The 14098-nt window shown below is 33.5% G+C and overlaps 2 protein-coding genes across 2 annotated transcripts; one reads left to right on the plus strand and one right to left on the minus strand.

Moving 5' to 3' along the window:
• Positions 1-220: 220 nt before the first annotated feature.
• Usp39 (Ubiquitin specific protease 39) lies at positions 221-3801 on the minus strand. The gene is made up of 7 exons (XM_023164819.2): positions 3464-3801; positions 3123-3377; positions 2893-3068; positions 1526-1751; positions 1108-1394; positions 557-747; positions 221-500 (listed from the first exon to the last, which is right to left on the minus strand). Exons 1-7 carry the CDS (start codon positions 3483-3485, stop codon positions 257-259), a joined length of 1401 nt encoding a protein of 466 aa, XP_023020587.2. The 5' UTR covers positions 3486-3801; the 3' UTR covers positions 221-256.
• A 590-nt stretch (positions 3802-4391) lies between these two features.
• On the plus strand, positions 4392-13185 carry LeuRS-m (Leucyl-tRNA synthetase, mitochondrial). Its single transcript, XM_074176734.1, is given in 10 exon segments — positions 4392-4624; positions 4990-5202; positions 5312-5535; positions 6294-6808; positions 8388-9008; positions 9011-9088; positions 9891-10082; positions 10151-10383; positions 11779-12009; positions 12935-13185. Coding segments are annotated over 10 exon segments (2622 nt in total). The 5' UTR covers positions 4392-4537; the 3' UTR covers positions 13163-13185.
• The last annotated feature ends 913 nt before the right edge of the window (positions 13186-14098 follow it).

The raw sequence follows: 14098 nt of genomic DNA on the forward strand, positions 1-14098 counted from the left end.
CAAAGTATTCATAACTTTTTTTGGAAGTTTCCCACATTGTAGAAATAAAAGACCGAAACCTTTTTCTTCCTGAAAGTATAACTTTCGTCCAGTAGATTGACCGAAACTAAATTTCAGCTGAAGTTTAATTTTTTATCTTGAATTCAATTTCAACCACTGATTTTTCTTAACGAAATAAATATAAGCTTAAAAAATTATTCCAGCGCCAGATATAAATAAATTTGAAAATGAGAAAACGTTTATAAAAGGTACTGCTCTATGATCTAAGTTCATATATTTGTATATAGGCTTCTGTCAGAGTTATCATTTGTGGTAAAATATCGGTTACATGTAAATCTTGCATTTCGTGCCATTGCCCAGTTGATTTTTGTAAGATGTGTACTCTGTACGTTCCCTTGTTTGGTTCCCCGTCGTGTACAATATTTGCGACCAGATCGTAAATTGTGTTTTTGTGCTTATCTTTTACTTCGGGGGTTAGAAATTCGGCAAAATCCACGTTTCTGAAAAATAATGTGCTCATATAATCAAGAACTAGGAAAAGTTTTCTTTTACTCACTTGACAGGAAAATTGACAATAGTTATGTTTTTCTCCACATAGAACGTGTTTTTGGTAAATCTTTTAATGTACAATATCAGGTAGGGAGGCAGTTGGGTTATTTCGAATCTCTTCATGAAATTTTCTTTGTATGTTTTATATTCTTTTTCAGTTTGACCATTGAATTTTGTCAATAATTGATACAGATTCACCTAAAAATGTATAATAAAATGAATGTTGTCGTATATTAAAAAAATGTGGTAGAAATAATTCCATTGAAAGCACAGTAACTGATAATCAAGTTCTCGCAAAGAACATTACAGCAAAACAAAATGCTTTCGATTTCCTCAACACATCTGAAGATCTGAATCAGGAAGTTATTTTTATTATCAAAAACAGATTGGGCATATTTTTAAATATACTTTTAGTGTATGTGTACATATGTGTCTGTAAATGTCTCTTACATGTAATAAACAGACAAACAAACAAATTGAATATAATGAAGTATCTGCCAATCACTGTCTTTTTCTCAACTGAATAAACTCTGCTGATTGACTGACTTCATTAATTACCTGTGGTATAATGTTCTCCCTGAACTCGTCAATGAAGAGGGGTGGTGGAGGTAGATCACATGTCAAATAGAGAAATGGAGACTCCGTTATAACTTCTTGGTATTCAGGTGTGGCTAACAATGTTTTTTTTTCCTTATCACTTAGATCGGTGGAAGGGATTTTCCTTGTGTAAATTCTCATGTTACCCAAAAATGATTTATATATTATCGAACTCCCTTTTTTCTTTGTTCCATTCAGAGCCCTATGCAGAGCATTCAGGAACCATGACAGAAAATCTATGGGGTCCCCTGAAATTACCAACACGTGTAGTAGAGTAGTAGGAAGTAGTTCTTGGAAAGTTTTCAACATCCAAGAAACAAACAAAAATATTGAGAGAATCAAAAAAAAACATTACCATCATTGTCTTGTATTTCATTACCTTGTTGTGTGAATTGAAATTGCTTTTTACTCCACAAAACAACAGCCTGTAACATTTCGTGTGGAGAAACATGTGCTTTGAAATTCCTTGGATTCCATAACTTTCTCATTAGTTCCCCAAATCTTTGAACGAGTAAATAAGCCGAATCGCCAGGAGGTCTTTTCACTTTGCTGTAGTTTTCTTCCATGAGAAAATAATTTCTCAAAGGTGTGACATGAGAGAGCCCCTTGGAAATAATTGCAAAATTGAAATTTTTCAGGCAACAAAGATGAATATTGTTAGTTATTTTTTAACTCTTCGAAATTAATAATATGTATCACTGTTTACAGTTGTTTTCTAACCATCTTTTAGTTTCAAAAATTGAATAGAACTGGCCGATACTTAATGAAAATCCATAATAACAGCAACTTATAAAATTCACTGTAAAAATGATATATCATTTTGACTCAAAGAAGCTATTATACATGTCACGTCTTGTGGTTTTTGTTTTAGTTTTATCTCATTTTTTGATTTTTTATGAAATTCTACTACAATTTAGGATGCACAAAATAGCATTTCTAGGTAATATCGAAGAAATGTTCGAAAGAATCGAAATGTTTTCTATGGAAATCTATAAAAACTAATATTTCAGCAAAGATTTATTGTATGAAGATGTGGACAAACTTCATGTTACTATCTTATTATTATTATCATTATTATATTTAGTAGACCTGTATTCAGGTTGACGAAAGTGAATTCAAAATGTGGGGGGAGGAATGTCCGAATAATGGGTCACTTTGTACGATTATTTTTCCTGAAAATCTTTTGATTTACAAAAGTTATTGATGTAATTGTGACATATCATAAGTCAGTTATGAATTATTATATTTTTACTCTAATAAAACTATTATTTCCTTTCAATATTTTCGGTCATATTGAATATTAAAGACAATTTCAATTTTTTTTTATCTTCAAAAGTAAATGGCATAATTGATGATGACAGTAATCTCATTGAAAGCAAACAAATCAGTTGAACTTTACAAAATAGTATTCCAAAAAAACATTAGGAGTATGCATTGCCAATAAACTTAAGGGGTAAAATCAAATTTAGCAACGAAAAGTAACATTTATATGATTTTCGTTCTGGATGAAACATCAACTCAACTCTATGTTAGTATGCATCCTATACACAATTATAAACAGTAACATTAGTTTCATACTACTACAGTTTGCTGGTGATTAATCAGTGAATATCCAGTATTGTTTATTCATTTTCAATTATGTTTATATATGTTATGTCAACTTGTCTCTCTATGTTTGCAAAAACAAGGTACTTTATTATATATATATTTATAACTCTGTTAAAGAAATATTTGTAAAGTATTTACCTGCAACACAACATTGCAATAGTCGTTAGCTTTTATATTGTTCAATCCCACTATACCTGGTGTATAAAGTGAACCGTCAATAGCTCTCGACAGTTTTGTACTCTCATCTAAATTTTTGATATGTTCCTCGGAGAAAGTTGGATTCAAAACGTATTTAATGTCATCCAGTGACGAATCTGGAAAAAATATTTGTCTACTCTTATAAAATATGACTCATTTCCCGCAATTACCTATTATTTCATAATTATCTGGCAAGCAATAAAACCTGAGGGTCTGTAAATTGAGAAATACATGATGTCCCTCAGCCACTGAGTGTGTGTAGGCATGAGTGTTGGTTCCTCTTCCCTGAAAGTATTTTCCGCAAACCAAACAAGCATACACATTGATTCTTGTTAAAGATACAGAACACAACTTTTCGAAATCAAAGTCAAGATATTGTCTATTTATTGTGTCTAAATAAGGACATAATCTTGGAGTTCTATTACCTAAAAAATTAAGAGTTTTTCATATTACCCAGGTGTAGAAATTTCTGAGTGTAGTTACTATACTTAGGAAAATATATGAAACTCACTGTTGGGGGAAATGTTCTTCATTTCTGATTTTGCTGTAGCCTCTGAAGGCGAATCTTCTAGTTTAGGTTTTTTGCTGGCATGTCCCTTTGATCCTCATTCATAACTGTTTATATAAACTAATACTCAGTATTTATTTAACTCTCTATGGTACTTTACTTTAACGACAATAGTATATTTTCTACTCTGAAGGAATGAGGTTAAGTTTGTAATCTAACATCTTCTTCTTCTTTATTTATTGGTCGGGAAAGATCATTGTTAATAATAATATCGTCACAATAAGATTTATATTATAATAATTCTTGCACAAAACAAATACATTACCGGTTAACTTTGTGATAATTTAAAACAAACGACATAGGCATTTCGTGACCTGTCAGTTGCGTTTTGTTATAACAGATGAACAATGAATCTGAGTTGTCAGAATCAATGTGAAGCTGTCAGTTGCGTTTTATTATAACAGGCCACTATATTTATCCTATTCCCGACGAAAACAAATCCAAAAACACAAAAATGATAAAAATTGGTCTAGCTGTTCTTTAGTTATGAATGGTGTAACTAACACGACTTTGTTTCATATATTTTTATTGAAAATAAAAAGTTGCAACCCATATTACTAGTGATTTTATCTCAGGCACGTTCTTCTATGCTGTGACGTACTTCCAAAATGTTGTTTGAGGATAAATCTTTAAATAACGGTAAAAATGGAGTGAAGGCCACTCCGTTGTAATGACTTGGAATATTCTGTGACTGTAAGATGAATTATGAATTTGTGTATATAGTCTATATAAAAAGTTTGTTTATAGAGACAGTACTGCGCTATCATTCGGCGAATAACTGAAATTTAGTATTTTGTGCTTCACGTATCGGTAGTAATGCAACGTCATCGTTAGATGGCACAAGAGATTTTATATTTTTTCTTTCAAAGAAGTGCAGCGCCATCTTTTAGCGAGTTGAATTTCTTCTTTTCAATTTCAGTAGAAGAGGTTATGTCATGTCTCATTTTTATCAAAACACATACATGGTTTTCGTTTTCGATATAAAACTTTTGGTAATTTAGAGGCATAAGTCAAAATATGATCATCAAGAAATCGCGAATCCTGAAACAAACTGCGAAACATCATTCACTTTTAATGAGAACTATTTCAGGCATTAATTTATGGGTAATAATACCAATTTTGAATTTACCTACATATAATTGATTCTCCAGAAGGAGTACTGTTCCCAAACGCCAGAAATACAACACTCTTCTCGACACGCGTTTTACCAACCAGGTTGGCGTCTTGGAGACAAAGTACACAACTGTACTTCATATCGAGAAGAGTGTTGTACTTCTGGTGTTTGGTGTAACCCATACAAAAAAAGCTTGAAGTATAACACGTGCTACAGTTTTGTAAATTGTCCAGTGGAAATCTCACAATAAACTTTTACTTGGAATGAATTATGGATTGGCATCAGTTATCGCCCAATTCCATTAAGCCAGAGGTTCCTGTGATACCTTTCATTATAAATCATTGTCTCTTTTTAGAATGATGATATATCAACTGAAGTGAAACACAAGATAGAGAATCATTGGAGAGGCAGGATAAGAAATAAAAATGTGGATAATGACTCAACAAGAGAAAAGTATTATGTGCTTCCTATGTTCCCCTATCCTTCAGGATTCTTGCACATGGGACATGTTCGTGTGTACACCATCAGTGACACGGTAGCAAGATTTCAGAGAATGAACGGGAAAAATGTTAGTGTACTGTACAAAGTTTTTAATTTTCATAATTTTCACATATAAGTTAGAGAATTTTCAAATATTATTATTTTGCATACTATGCATAATGATTTTGTTCTGCCAGGTTCTTCACCCGATCGGATGGGATGCATTTGGATTACCTGCTGAAAACGCTGCAATAGATAGAAAAATTCCTCCTGGTGAATGGACTAGTCAAAATATAACCCACATGAAAAAACAGCTTATAGAATTGGGTTGCGATTTCGAGTGGGAAAGAGAGTTTTCAACGTGTGACCCCCAGTACTACAGGTGGACGCAAGATTTGTTTCTGAAATTATATGATGCAGGGTAAGGTGACTTGGACCAAGTATATCTTTAGAAAGACTACCTTTTACAATTCACTAGAGAAATTATGAAAAATATTTGTTAATAAATAAATGTTTGCATCACTAGAGAAAATATATTTAAGAATCAACAGAAGCTGGATATATATGTCTTGTTTTAGTCTTGGTTCATTCTGAGATGTCTATACCCAAATTTGGTATAACATTTGGTAGAGAACGGTTTGAAACTCCATCTTTTGGAATGCTTAGAAATTAATTGATTTGAGATTTCTGAAAATTTACAGAATTACTAAATGGAATTGAGTTATTTCTCTCTTCTAAATCTGTTTTCTGATGTGGAATTTGGTAATTAGGTTGTTACATGTTGATTTAATAAGTTGGCAAAACTTCCTTTTACGATATCTAAACCTTGAATTAGTTAATACTTGACAGTTAAAATTATTAGTCATCAAGTAGGTAGGGGGTCAAATGATTCAAATTGTTTATTTTATGAAGCACTCATTTAATGGAATTTAGTTATTATAAAAATGCTTTCGAATAGCATCGACAGTCATCAATAATTCGTCTTGTTTTCTAGTTTCTTGTTTTTAAAATGCGACTTGTCCCTATTTTTTTTTTGTTTTGTATTTTATAAGTGATTGACTGTACTATGAAGAGCATTATTTGCTAATGAAAAATATATGTTGGTGGACAAAGAAGATGAGATAGAATATGCATTTTTTGTTTTCACACCAAAAAAGACAAGTAATTTTTGTCTTTCAGATTAGTTTATCAAAAGGAAGCTCTTGTGAACTGGGATCCGGAGGACAAGACTGTTTTAGCAGATGAGCAAGTGGACGAGAATGGAAATTCTTGGCGTTCGGGAGCAAAAGTAGAGAAAAAACTCCTCAGGCAGTGGTTCATTCGTACCACAAAATTCGCCAAAGACTTACTAGACGGTTTAGATGACCCAGTATTGCAGGACTGGAAGGATATCACTAAACTCCAGAAGCACTGGATTGGAGAATGCAATGGAGTTTCTTTCGATTTCCAAATAAAAAATGACTCTGGTGGAAGAGATTTCTTGCCTCTTTGGACTTCCAAACCTGAATATGTGGAACATGCGAAATTTGTTGCTGTCACCACTGATAATATTCTAGCCAAACATGAGGGAATTCAGAACTGTGAACAAACAGTCAAGTTGAGGGTGCAATTGAAGAATCCAATCAATGGTGAATCAGTGCCGGTTTATGTTACCAGTGAAATAGATTTTCTTCCATTTACAGACTCCTATTTGGGTAAGAATATAAACTTGCGGTATATCTCATAAATTATAAAATGATGAATTTATTTAGTTGCTTTTCAAAGTTGAGACCATTTTGACTCTAACTATTCAATTTAGATCACATAGACAGACATGATTCAGAATATCTTGATGATATAAAGTAATAAGAGTTAAAAGGAGAACTGAAAAAATAAAATTAACTATTTTTTCGACAATTGAATATCAAAGTATTTAATCTGTCAAAAAGGCAGAAACTATTAATGATACTGTAGTTGAAAGTGCAGTATGAAGTGAGCTATTAAGGCGATAGACATATCAATTTTAGTCTTGAGTTCAGTTAAATATTTTGTGTTGTATTGTCAGTGTAGCAGTGGAATAAAGTTTAATTTAATTAAAAAACTAATCAATACAGTTTATTGCATGATTTTCTTTTCAAAAACTACACCTCAGCTAATGTCTTAGCGAAACATGTTGTGATATATTTTTCAAATAAAGTTTGTGGGGATCAAATTGTGAGGTGTAATTTTTGAAATTACTATGGATTTTCATCAAGTAACAGCCGAATCAATCAGAAAATGTATGATTCTCATTATAAAGGGTTTTACAAAAACTGCGACACGTGTTTCGCTATACAATAGCTTCCTCAAATTTATGCTTGAGGAAGCTATTGTATAGCGTGTCGCGGTTTTTGTAAAACCCTTTATAGTGAAAATCATACAATAAACTGTATTGATTAGTTTTTTAATATGGATTTTCATCAAGTATCAGCCAATTCTATTTAATTATTTAATTTAATTGTACAGTGTAGGCAATTATTGTCAAACCCACAGGTAAAATGTAGTAATAGTTGTATTAGTAATGCTCTCTACATTTTTGGTATATTGTATACTCTGATATTGAGATATTGAAAAAATTGTTAAGGCTAATCTACTGGTGCTCAAGATGAAAAAACCATGTATTGACTTATCGTAGTAATTCTGTCTTTTTATTTCAATTGGGGTATAGAGGTCTGAAATTTGACAACCATACAGAACAATTATACAAAAAACTATCTTCGGGAGGCTATACTGTGAGACAATAATAGAAGACAATAATTGTGACATATTTTGTGTATCTGAACACTTGGCCTGAGATGATTGACTTAGCTTTTAAAACTGCCCAACAAAATTTTTAGAAATATAACTTACAAAATTAATGAAGTTTATCCAGATTAACAATGATATCTTGTTAAATAGATTTTCACTGTTATCATTGGTAAACCATAAAACCTATCATTTACACATATTTATCCAAAAACTCATAAACCACCTCAGAGATTATCCAGAGATGTGTTTATATGTACCATGACATTGAAATACATATGATAATTTCAAATTGTTCAACAGGTTTCTTATGAATATTAGTATTGTTCACTGATTGTTGTTTAAGCTATCTTGTGAGTAGTTTTTGTGTGAGTTATGGTACCATTTTTCCAATTTCTCTGAGTATTTCAGGTTATCAGAAAATATAATTATTGTATATAATGTTGAAAAGTGAATTGAGAAACATTTTTGCTAATGATTCTTCAAAAATAGTCATGCAATATTTTTCAGGAATCCCTGATGTTTTTTCTGAAGCCACAAAATTTGCTTCACATCACAACATTACATTTGAAACCGTTAAAGAATTTTCATCGGGCGAGGAACTTGAATGGAAACGTCAAGAAATTTGCAATAGAGCCAAAAAGTTAAACGTCGGCGGCTACTGGACCAGCGCGAAGCTGCGCGATTGGCTCATCTCCCGTCAACGGTATTGGGGAACGCCCATTCCCATCATTCACTGTCAAAAATGCGGCATCCAGCCTGTTCCGAGAAGAGAGTTACCGGTGGTTCTACCCAAGCTGGCTCATATCACGCTTAGAGGTGTCTCTCCCTTGGCAGAAATCCAAGATTGGGTGAACACGATTTGTCCCAAATGTGAAGGGGCAGCAAAGAGAGAAACAGACACGATGGATACGTTCGTGGACAGCTCTTGGTACTATTTGCGGTTTCTAGATCACAAAAACGAAAATGAGATATTCTCCAAGGAGAAGGCTCGCAAATTCAGCCCCGTGGATCTGTATATCGGAGGCAAAGAACACGCCGTGCTGCACATGTATTATGCTAGGTTTGTGTCACATTTCCTTTATTCTCTAGGGTTACTACCAGAAAGGGAGCCTTTCAAAAGGCTCTTGGTGCAGGAATGGTGATGGGAAGAAGTTACAGGGTAAAAGGAACAGGGGAGTATCTGCATGAAGACAGCGTCACCATTTTAGGTGAGTATTGGGCAATTTCAAAACATTTTCAAAAGAGCCGTTGGTAGAGATATAAATTTGAGAGTTTGAATAACATAATTGACTTTGTAGGATAAGGTTTGCAAGCAATATAATCAGGTGAACTTAACATTTCTCCTACATCTAATTGAGCTGTTGTATACAGAAACACATGTTGCGGTTTCATAAACTATTCAGTGAAAATCTCACAATAAAGTTATACTTGAATATGCAAAATATTATGATCCAATAAAATTATTTTCTTGACTTTGACGATTGCAGATTGTATACAAACTGGTCCGTAATTCTTGATATCACAGCTGTTTTGTGCTTAAAATATACGAAAAATATAAGGGTGCTTTCATTTGTTGGGTTTCTGCTCACCATTTTCAACAACCTGACCATCAAACCTCTGGCAGATGGAACTGAAGTCCTCAGCAAAAAGGTTGTTAATCTCTGCCCTGTGATCCCCCAGAAACATTGGCTCCTAAATGCCGTCACCTTGTCGAGTTTTTGATTCAGCAAACTTTAAAAAATCACTAGTAGCTCGATAGGATAAGTGTCATTTTGATGGATCCTTCCTTTCACAAGTGACACTTTGCCCGGCAGGGATATTCTAACTCCCTTTGATACAGGGCGAAATTTCAGAGGTATCTGTAAATTAACAAATATATAAAATTAATATATTGATTCAGTAATCTATACTATTTTTTTTTTAAATCAATCTATTCAACACATCGATCAATAAAACTTTCTAGAAAATTATGGGTAAATGTTGAAGCTGAGATTATTAGTTTTTTATCAGATTTGAAGAGGAACAAGGCCGAGAAAAAGGGTACCGGGGAGCAGGTAGTGATTTCTTGGGAGAAGATGAGCAAGTCCAAACACAATGGAGTAGATCCGCAAGACATGTTCACGGCGTACGGCACAGATACTACCAGATTACTTATATTGGCCGACGTAGCACCTACAAGTCACAGAAACTGGAACTCCAACAGTAAGTTCATGTGTCCGACCACTGTCAACATTTTCTTTCACTAATTATTAGATAATTTGCATTGATAGCGTTCCCTGGCATTCTCAACTGGCAGAGAAGGTTGTGGCTCACCATAAGAGAATTTCTGGCGCACAGGACTTCCTTACCGGCAATGCTCCCCGAGGGGCAGTTCAAACCACACGACGAGTACATGTTCGATTCGAGGAATTTCTACATTAAAGGAGTCACTTTTAATTATTTGGTGTCGCAGCAGCTCAGCGTGGCAGTTTCCAAACAGCAAGGATTAACAAACAGTCTCAGGGTGGGTGATATTCTACATATAAAAAACACTGTTTTTGACAGTCTGCTACATATATAATCGAATTGAGGTGGCCAAGACAGATTATTATCTAAATATATGCCAAGAAGAAATTTACCACATTATTTCATCAGATATGTAACGAACCTAAACAACTCAAGTTTGAGTTTTACTTTCATTCAGGTGCAATTCATTAACCATGATAAAAATTATATAATTTTCAAAAAAAAAAAACTATATTTTAGCCACGTTTTGCTATTAGGTAGCATCATCTTCAAGAGGAAGATCAATTTTCATGTATAAGTTACTTTGTCTTTACAAATTATTAACGTTTCAGAAAGCAGTATCCCCTTTCTTAAACTTCAAAAATTTTTAATATTACTGGAGTTATTTCTCAACACCAAATCGTTACGACAAAATGGTTTAGACTTTCACGGCTGAGGTTTTCAGTGTCATTACTTTTCGAAGTTGAAAGCCGTGGATTTTTGGAATTTCTTCCTGACGTTTCGCTGGCGCGAGTGGCTAGCTTCTTCAGAGGTTTAACCATCATGGCTTGCTGTCCGATGACTACCTTTTAGGCTTCGTAAATCGTATTTATGTACCTGCATTTGTACCTGTATTTGTACCTGCATTTGTACCTACACTTGAACCTGGAACATTAACAATCTTGCTGCCTGTTGTCCTGTTCGTTATTCTCGAATTCCTTAAAATGAAGTTCCATATTTGATTGAGGTTCACCGCTTCTTCTTTTCTTTTAAAATTATCCGTGTGTTTGAGGATCTCTATTGCCTCCCGTACCAGTCAGCTATGGTATCCCTGGTTGGGGGCAATTAGTTCTGTGTTCTGTGGTCTCCTTCACTCAGTGCGTGTTCTGCCACAGCTGACTTGTTCAAATCCAAAATTGTTAATTTAACACCTCGATACGTGTTTCGATTACCAAGTGATCATCTCCAAGAGGAAGATCTTCCTCTTGAAGATGATCAGTTGGTGATCGAAACACGTGTCGAGGTGTTGAAATAACGGATTGGTGTTGGGAAAAAACTTAAGTTATATTTATTACTACACCAAAGGTTCCAAACAGTGCATCACAAGTTCCAAATTTTTTCTAAGAAATGCCTCAATTCTTTTTAAATTTCTTTCAACAAAAGCAAATTATCATTAGTTACATAAAATGAAATTTGCTGACGTGTCCCATACATGTTTTTTTCTATTGCTGAAATATTCTTTTATTACTTTTCCTATTATCAAGTGTATATTTTGTGAGGAAATTAACAATAAAGTTTTCGTAAAGGTAAAAAAAATTCATAATTTGTTACCGCCAGTAACAATTTATAAACGCAATAAATTATAAAAATGTCATTATATATGTTGAAAATAGAAAAAAACATGTAATTTCAGAAAGTCCCGCCAGCCGTTTTCGGTCACAGTTCACAGTTTGAAAGAGCTCTGGCCTCTCAAATAATTCTACTGGCGCCCATGGCACCCCATTTTGCTTCAGAACTTTGGAGCGGATTCGTTTCAGCTCCGAATAGGTTGAATCATTCAGAGGAGATCCAGTGGGAGAAGGGGGTTTTTGATCAGAAATGGCCACAGATTGATTTGGACTACAAGTTGGATTTGGTGTGTCAGGTGAGAAAACTCTTTTATTTTTGTTTGAAAGTTGTTGACGATGTTTCATGGCGAATTTTACTAGCTCGGACTTCCACTATCTACTATGATTAGAAATCTCTGAAATAACAAATAAAATTGAAATAAATAACTGAAAATGTCAATAATATTAAGCAATATAATAAAAATAAGCAACAAATTAAAAATTGAATGATTAAAAATAAAATTAAAAAGATTACAAATCAAGCTACTTCACGACGTTTCAATTAATAGTATCCACAATCATCTTCTTTCAGTTCACTCATTGAGAACATAATAATACCTTCATTATGCATAAAATACAAAAGCATTTTTACACATAAAGGGAATAGCCAAGGCCAATTCATAATAATTGAATAATATAATTAAAATATGATTTTAATTCTATTTGAACATGATGAATGATTGGGTAAGGATAAAATTTCAAATGAAATAATCTGAGGTAAAAATAAAAAACAACTTTCAAATTTAGAGGTGATACTGTGGTATACAAATGAAATAATTTCTAAGGTTTAATTAGTGTAATCGTTACAAAAAAACAGGAGTCAATTTTTTTTTAATCAATATTGACATAAAAGTTTTCGCATCGCAGTAATGCAAGTTAGATTCCTTTGACCATTGCCGCATCGCTTTTGATAATGTCTGCCGCAGTAACAGATGAAACGTCAGGTATAAAAACCTGCAGACCACGGCCAATAAACCCGAAAACATTTTTATGTCATATTCTGAGTGTTTAAATGTGTTACAGTGCATGAATTGCAATAAATTTACATTGTAAATGGCTATTTTGCCATGATAACCATAGTTATGAAAACTCAATTAATTAATGTACAATTTTTAGGGAAAAAAAAACAATTTTTTATTAAGGGGTCAAAACACAATTGTCTAATATCACTTTTTTTTTAAGGTAAACGGCTTTGAGAATTCCGTTGTTAAAATACCAAGAAGAGACTTGGACAAGTTGTCTAAAGATGAAGCCATCAGAATTGCGCTGAGCCAGAAAGAAGTACAGAATACTTTGACGACAAGGAATGTTCTAGACATATGTTATACAATGTACGATGGTTGCGAGGGGGTCGTGAATATATTGACTGATCATCCGCCTCCTAAAGTGAAGGCACAGAAAGCTAATTGAATGGGCTTTCAAGGAGAGTACAACGTGAGCACAATTAGATGTCAAATGGAATGAATCTGGAAAAATGAATTTACTTTTTCAGCAAAATTAGTGGTGGAGCAATTGCCTAATTGTGAGGTTCTGGAAAACCCACGTGATGTGGAGTTTGTGACAAAATGTTTCCACCTACTAAAATGATATTGCCTCATGTTTTTGTATCATCATTTACATTCGTTATCAACATATATTAATTTTGTATGATGGCATTACATAAATTCTCAAACTGTTCAACTACTTTCTTATAGCAAGCTCAATAAAACACCTGAAAATTGAATTGTAAGTGAAAAATATCAGGAACATCAATTCAAAATAGTTAAAATAGAATTGCTAAGTAATTTTTACGAAAAAGTTTATTTTTAACCTTTACATTGAACCCACGTCCTGGGTTCAATGTAAACTGATCCACAGCTATAAAGGATTCGGTAAACACCCGGTGTTTTGTTGGCTTGAAAATCGACATCATTCTGTGCTTCTCCAGAACTGTTCCAATCCGGTACATAACATTCATTACATAGGACGGGAAACCTTTTTCATTGACAGACTTATTTCTAGTAACTTTGACATTCTCTTTTTCTATGTCATATTACTAGCTCGAATTTGACTGTGCTATACCAATTTTGTTTGAGGCATTTTTTAGGGAAAAAAGTTCCTCTGGCAGACAGTTAAGTTCATAGTTGCGTCGAGTCCTCCTCTATTGTCGTGTCTGAATTTTTTATTTTGATACCTGTCTAGGTGCGTAGGTTATCAAATATTTACTTGAGAGGGCCGGACACAGAAACACAAACAGTTTTAACTAAAAGAAAGAAGGAATTAACATAAATGAGGTCTGACTACCTGAACTAAATTGCACATGTTCATTGAATGTAACAAATAGGAATAAAGCCAACCCCACCACCA

Source organism: Leptinotarsa decemlineata, unplaced genomic scaffold (genome assembly GCF_025532065.1).
Source record: "Leptinotarsa decemlineata unplaced genomic scaffold, Ldec_3_MD MMD2_tig00002082_RagTag_RagTag, whole genome shotgun sequence".
NCBI classification, from domain to species: Eukaryota; Metazoa; Arthropoda; class Insecta; order Coleoptera; family Chrysomelidae; genus Leptinotarsa; species Leptinotarsa decemlineata.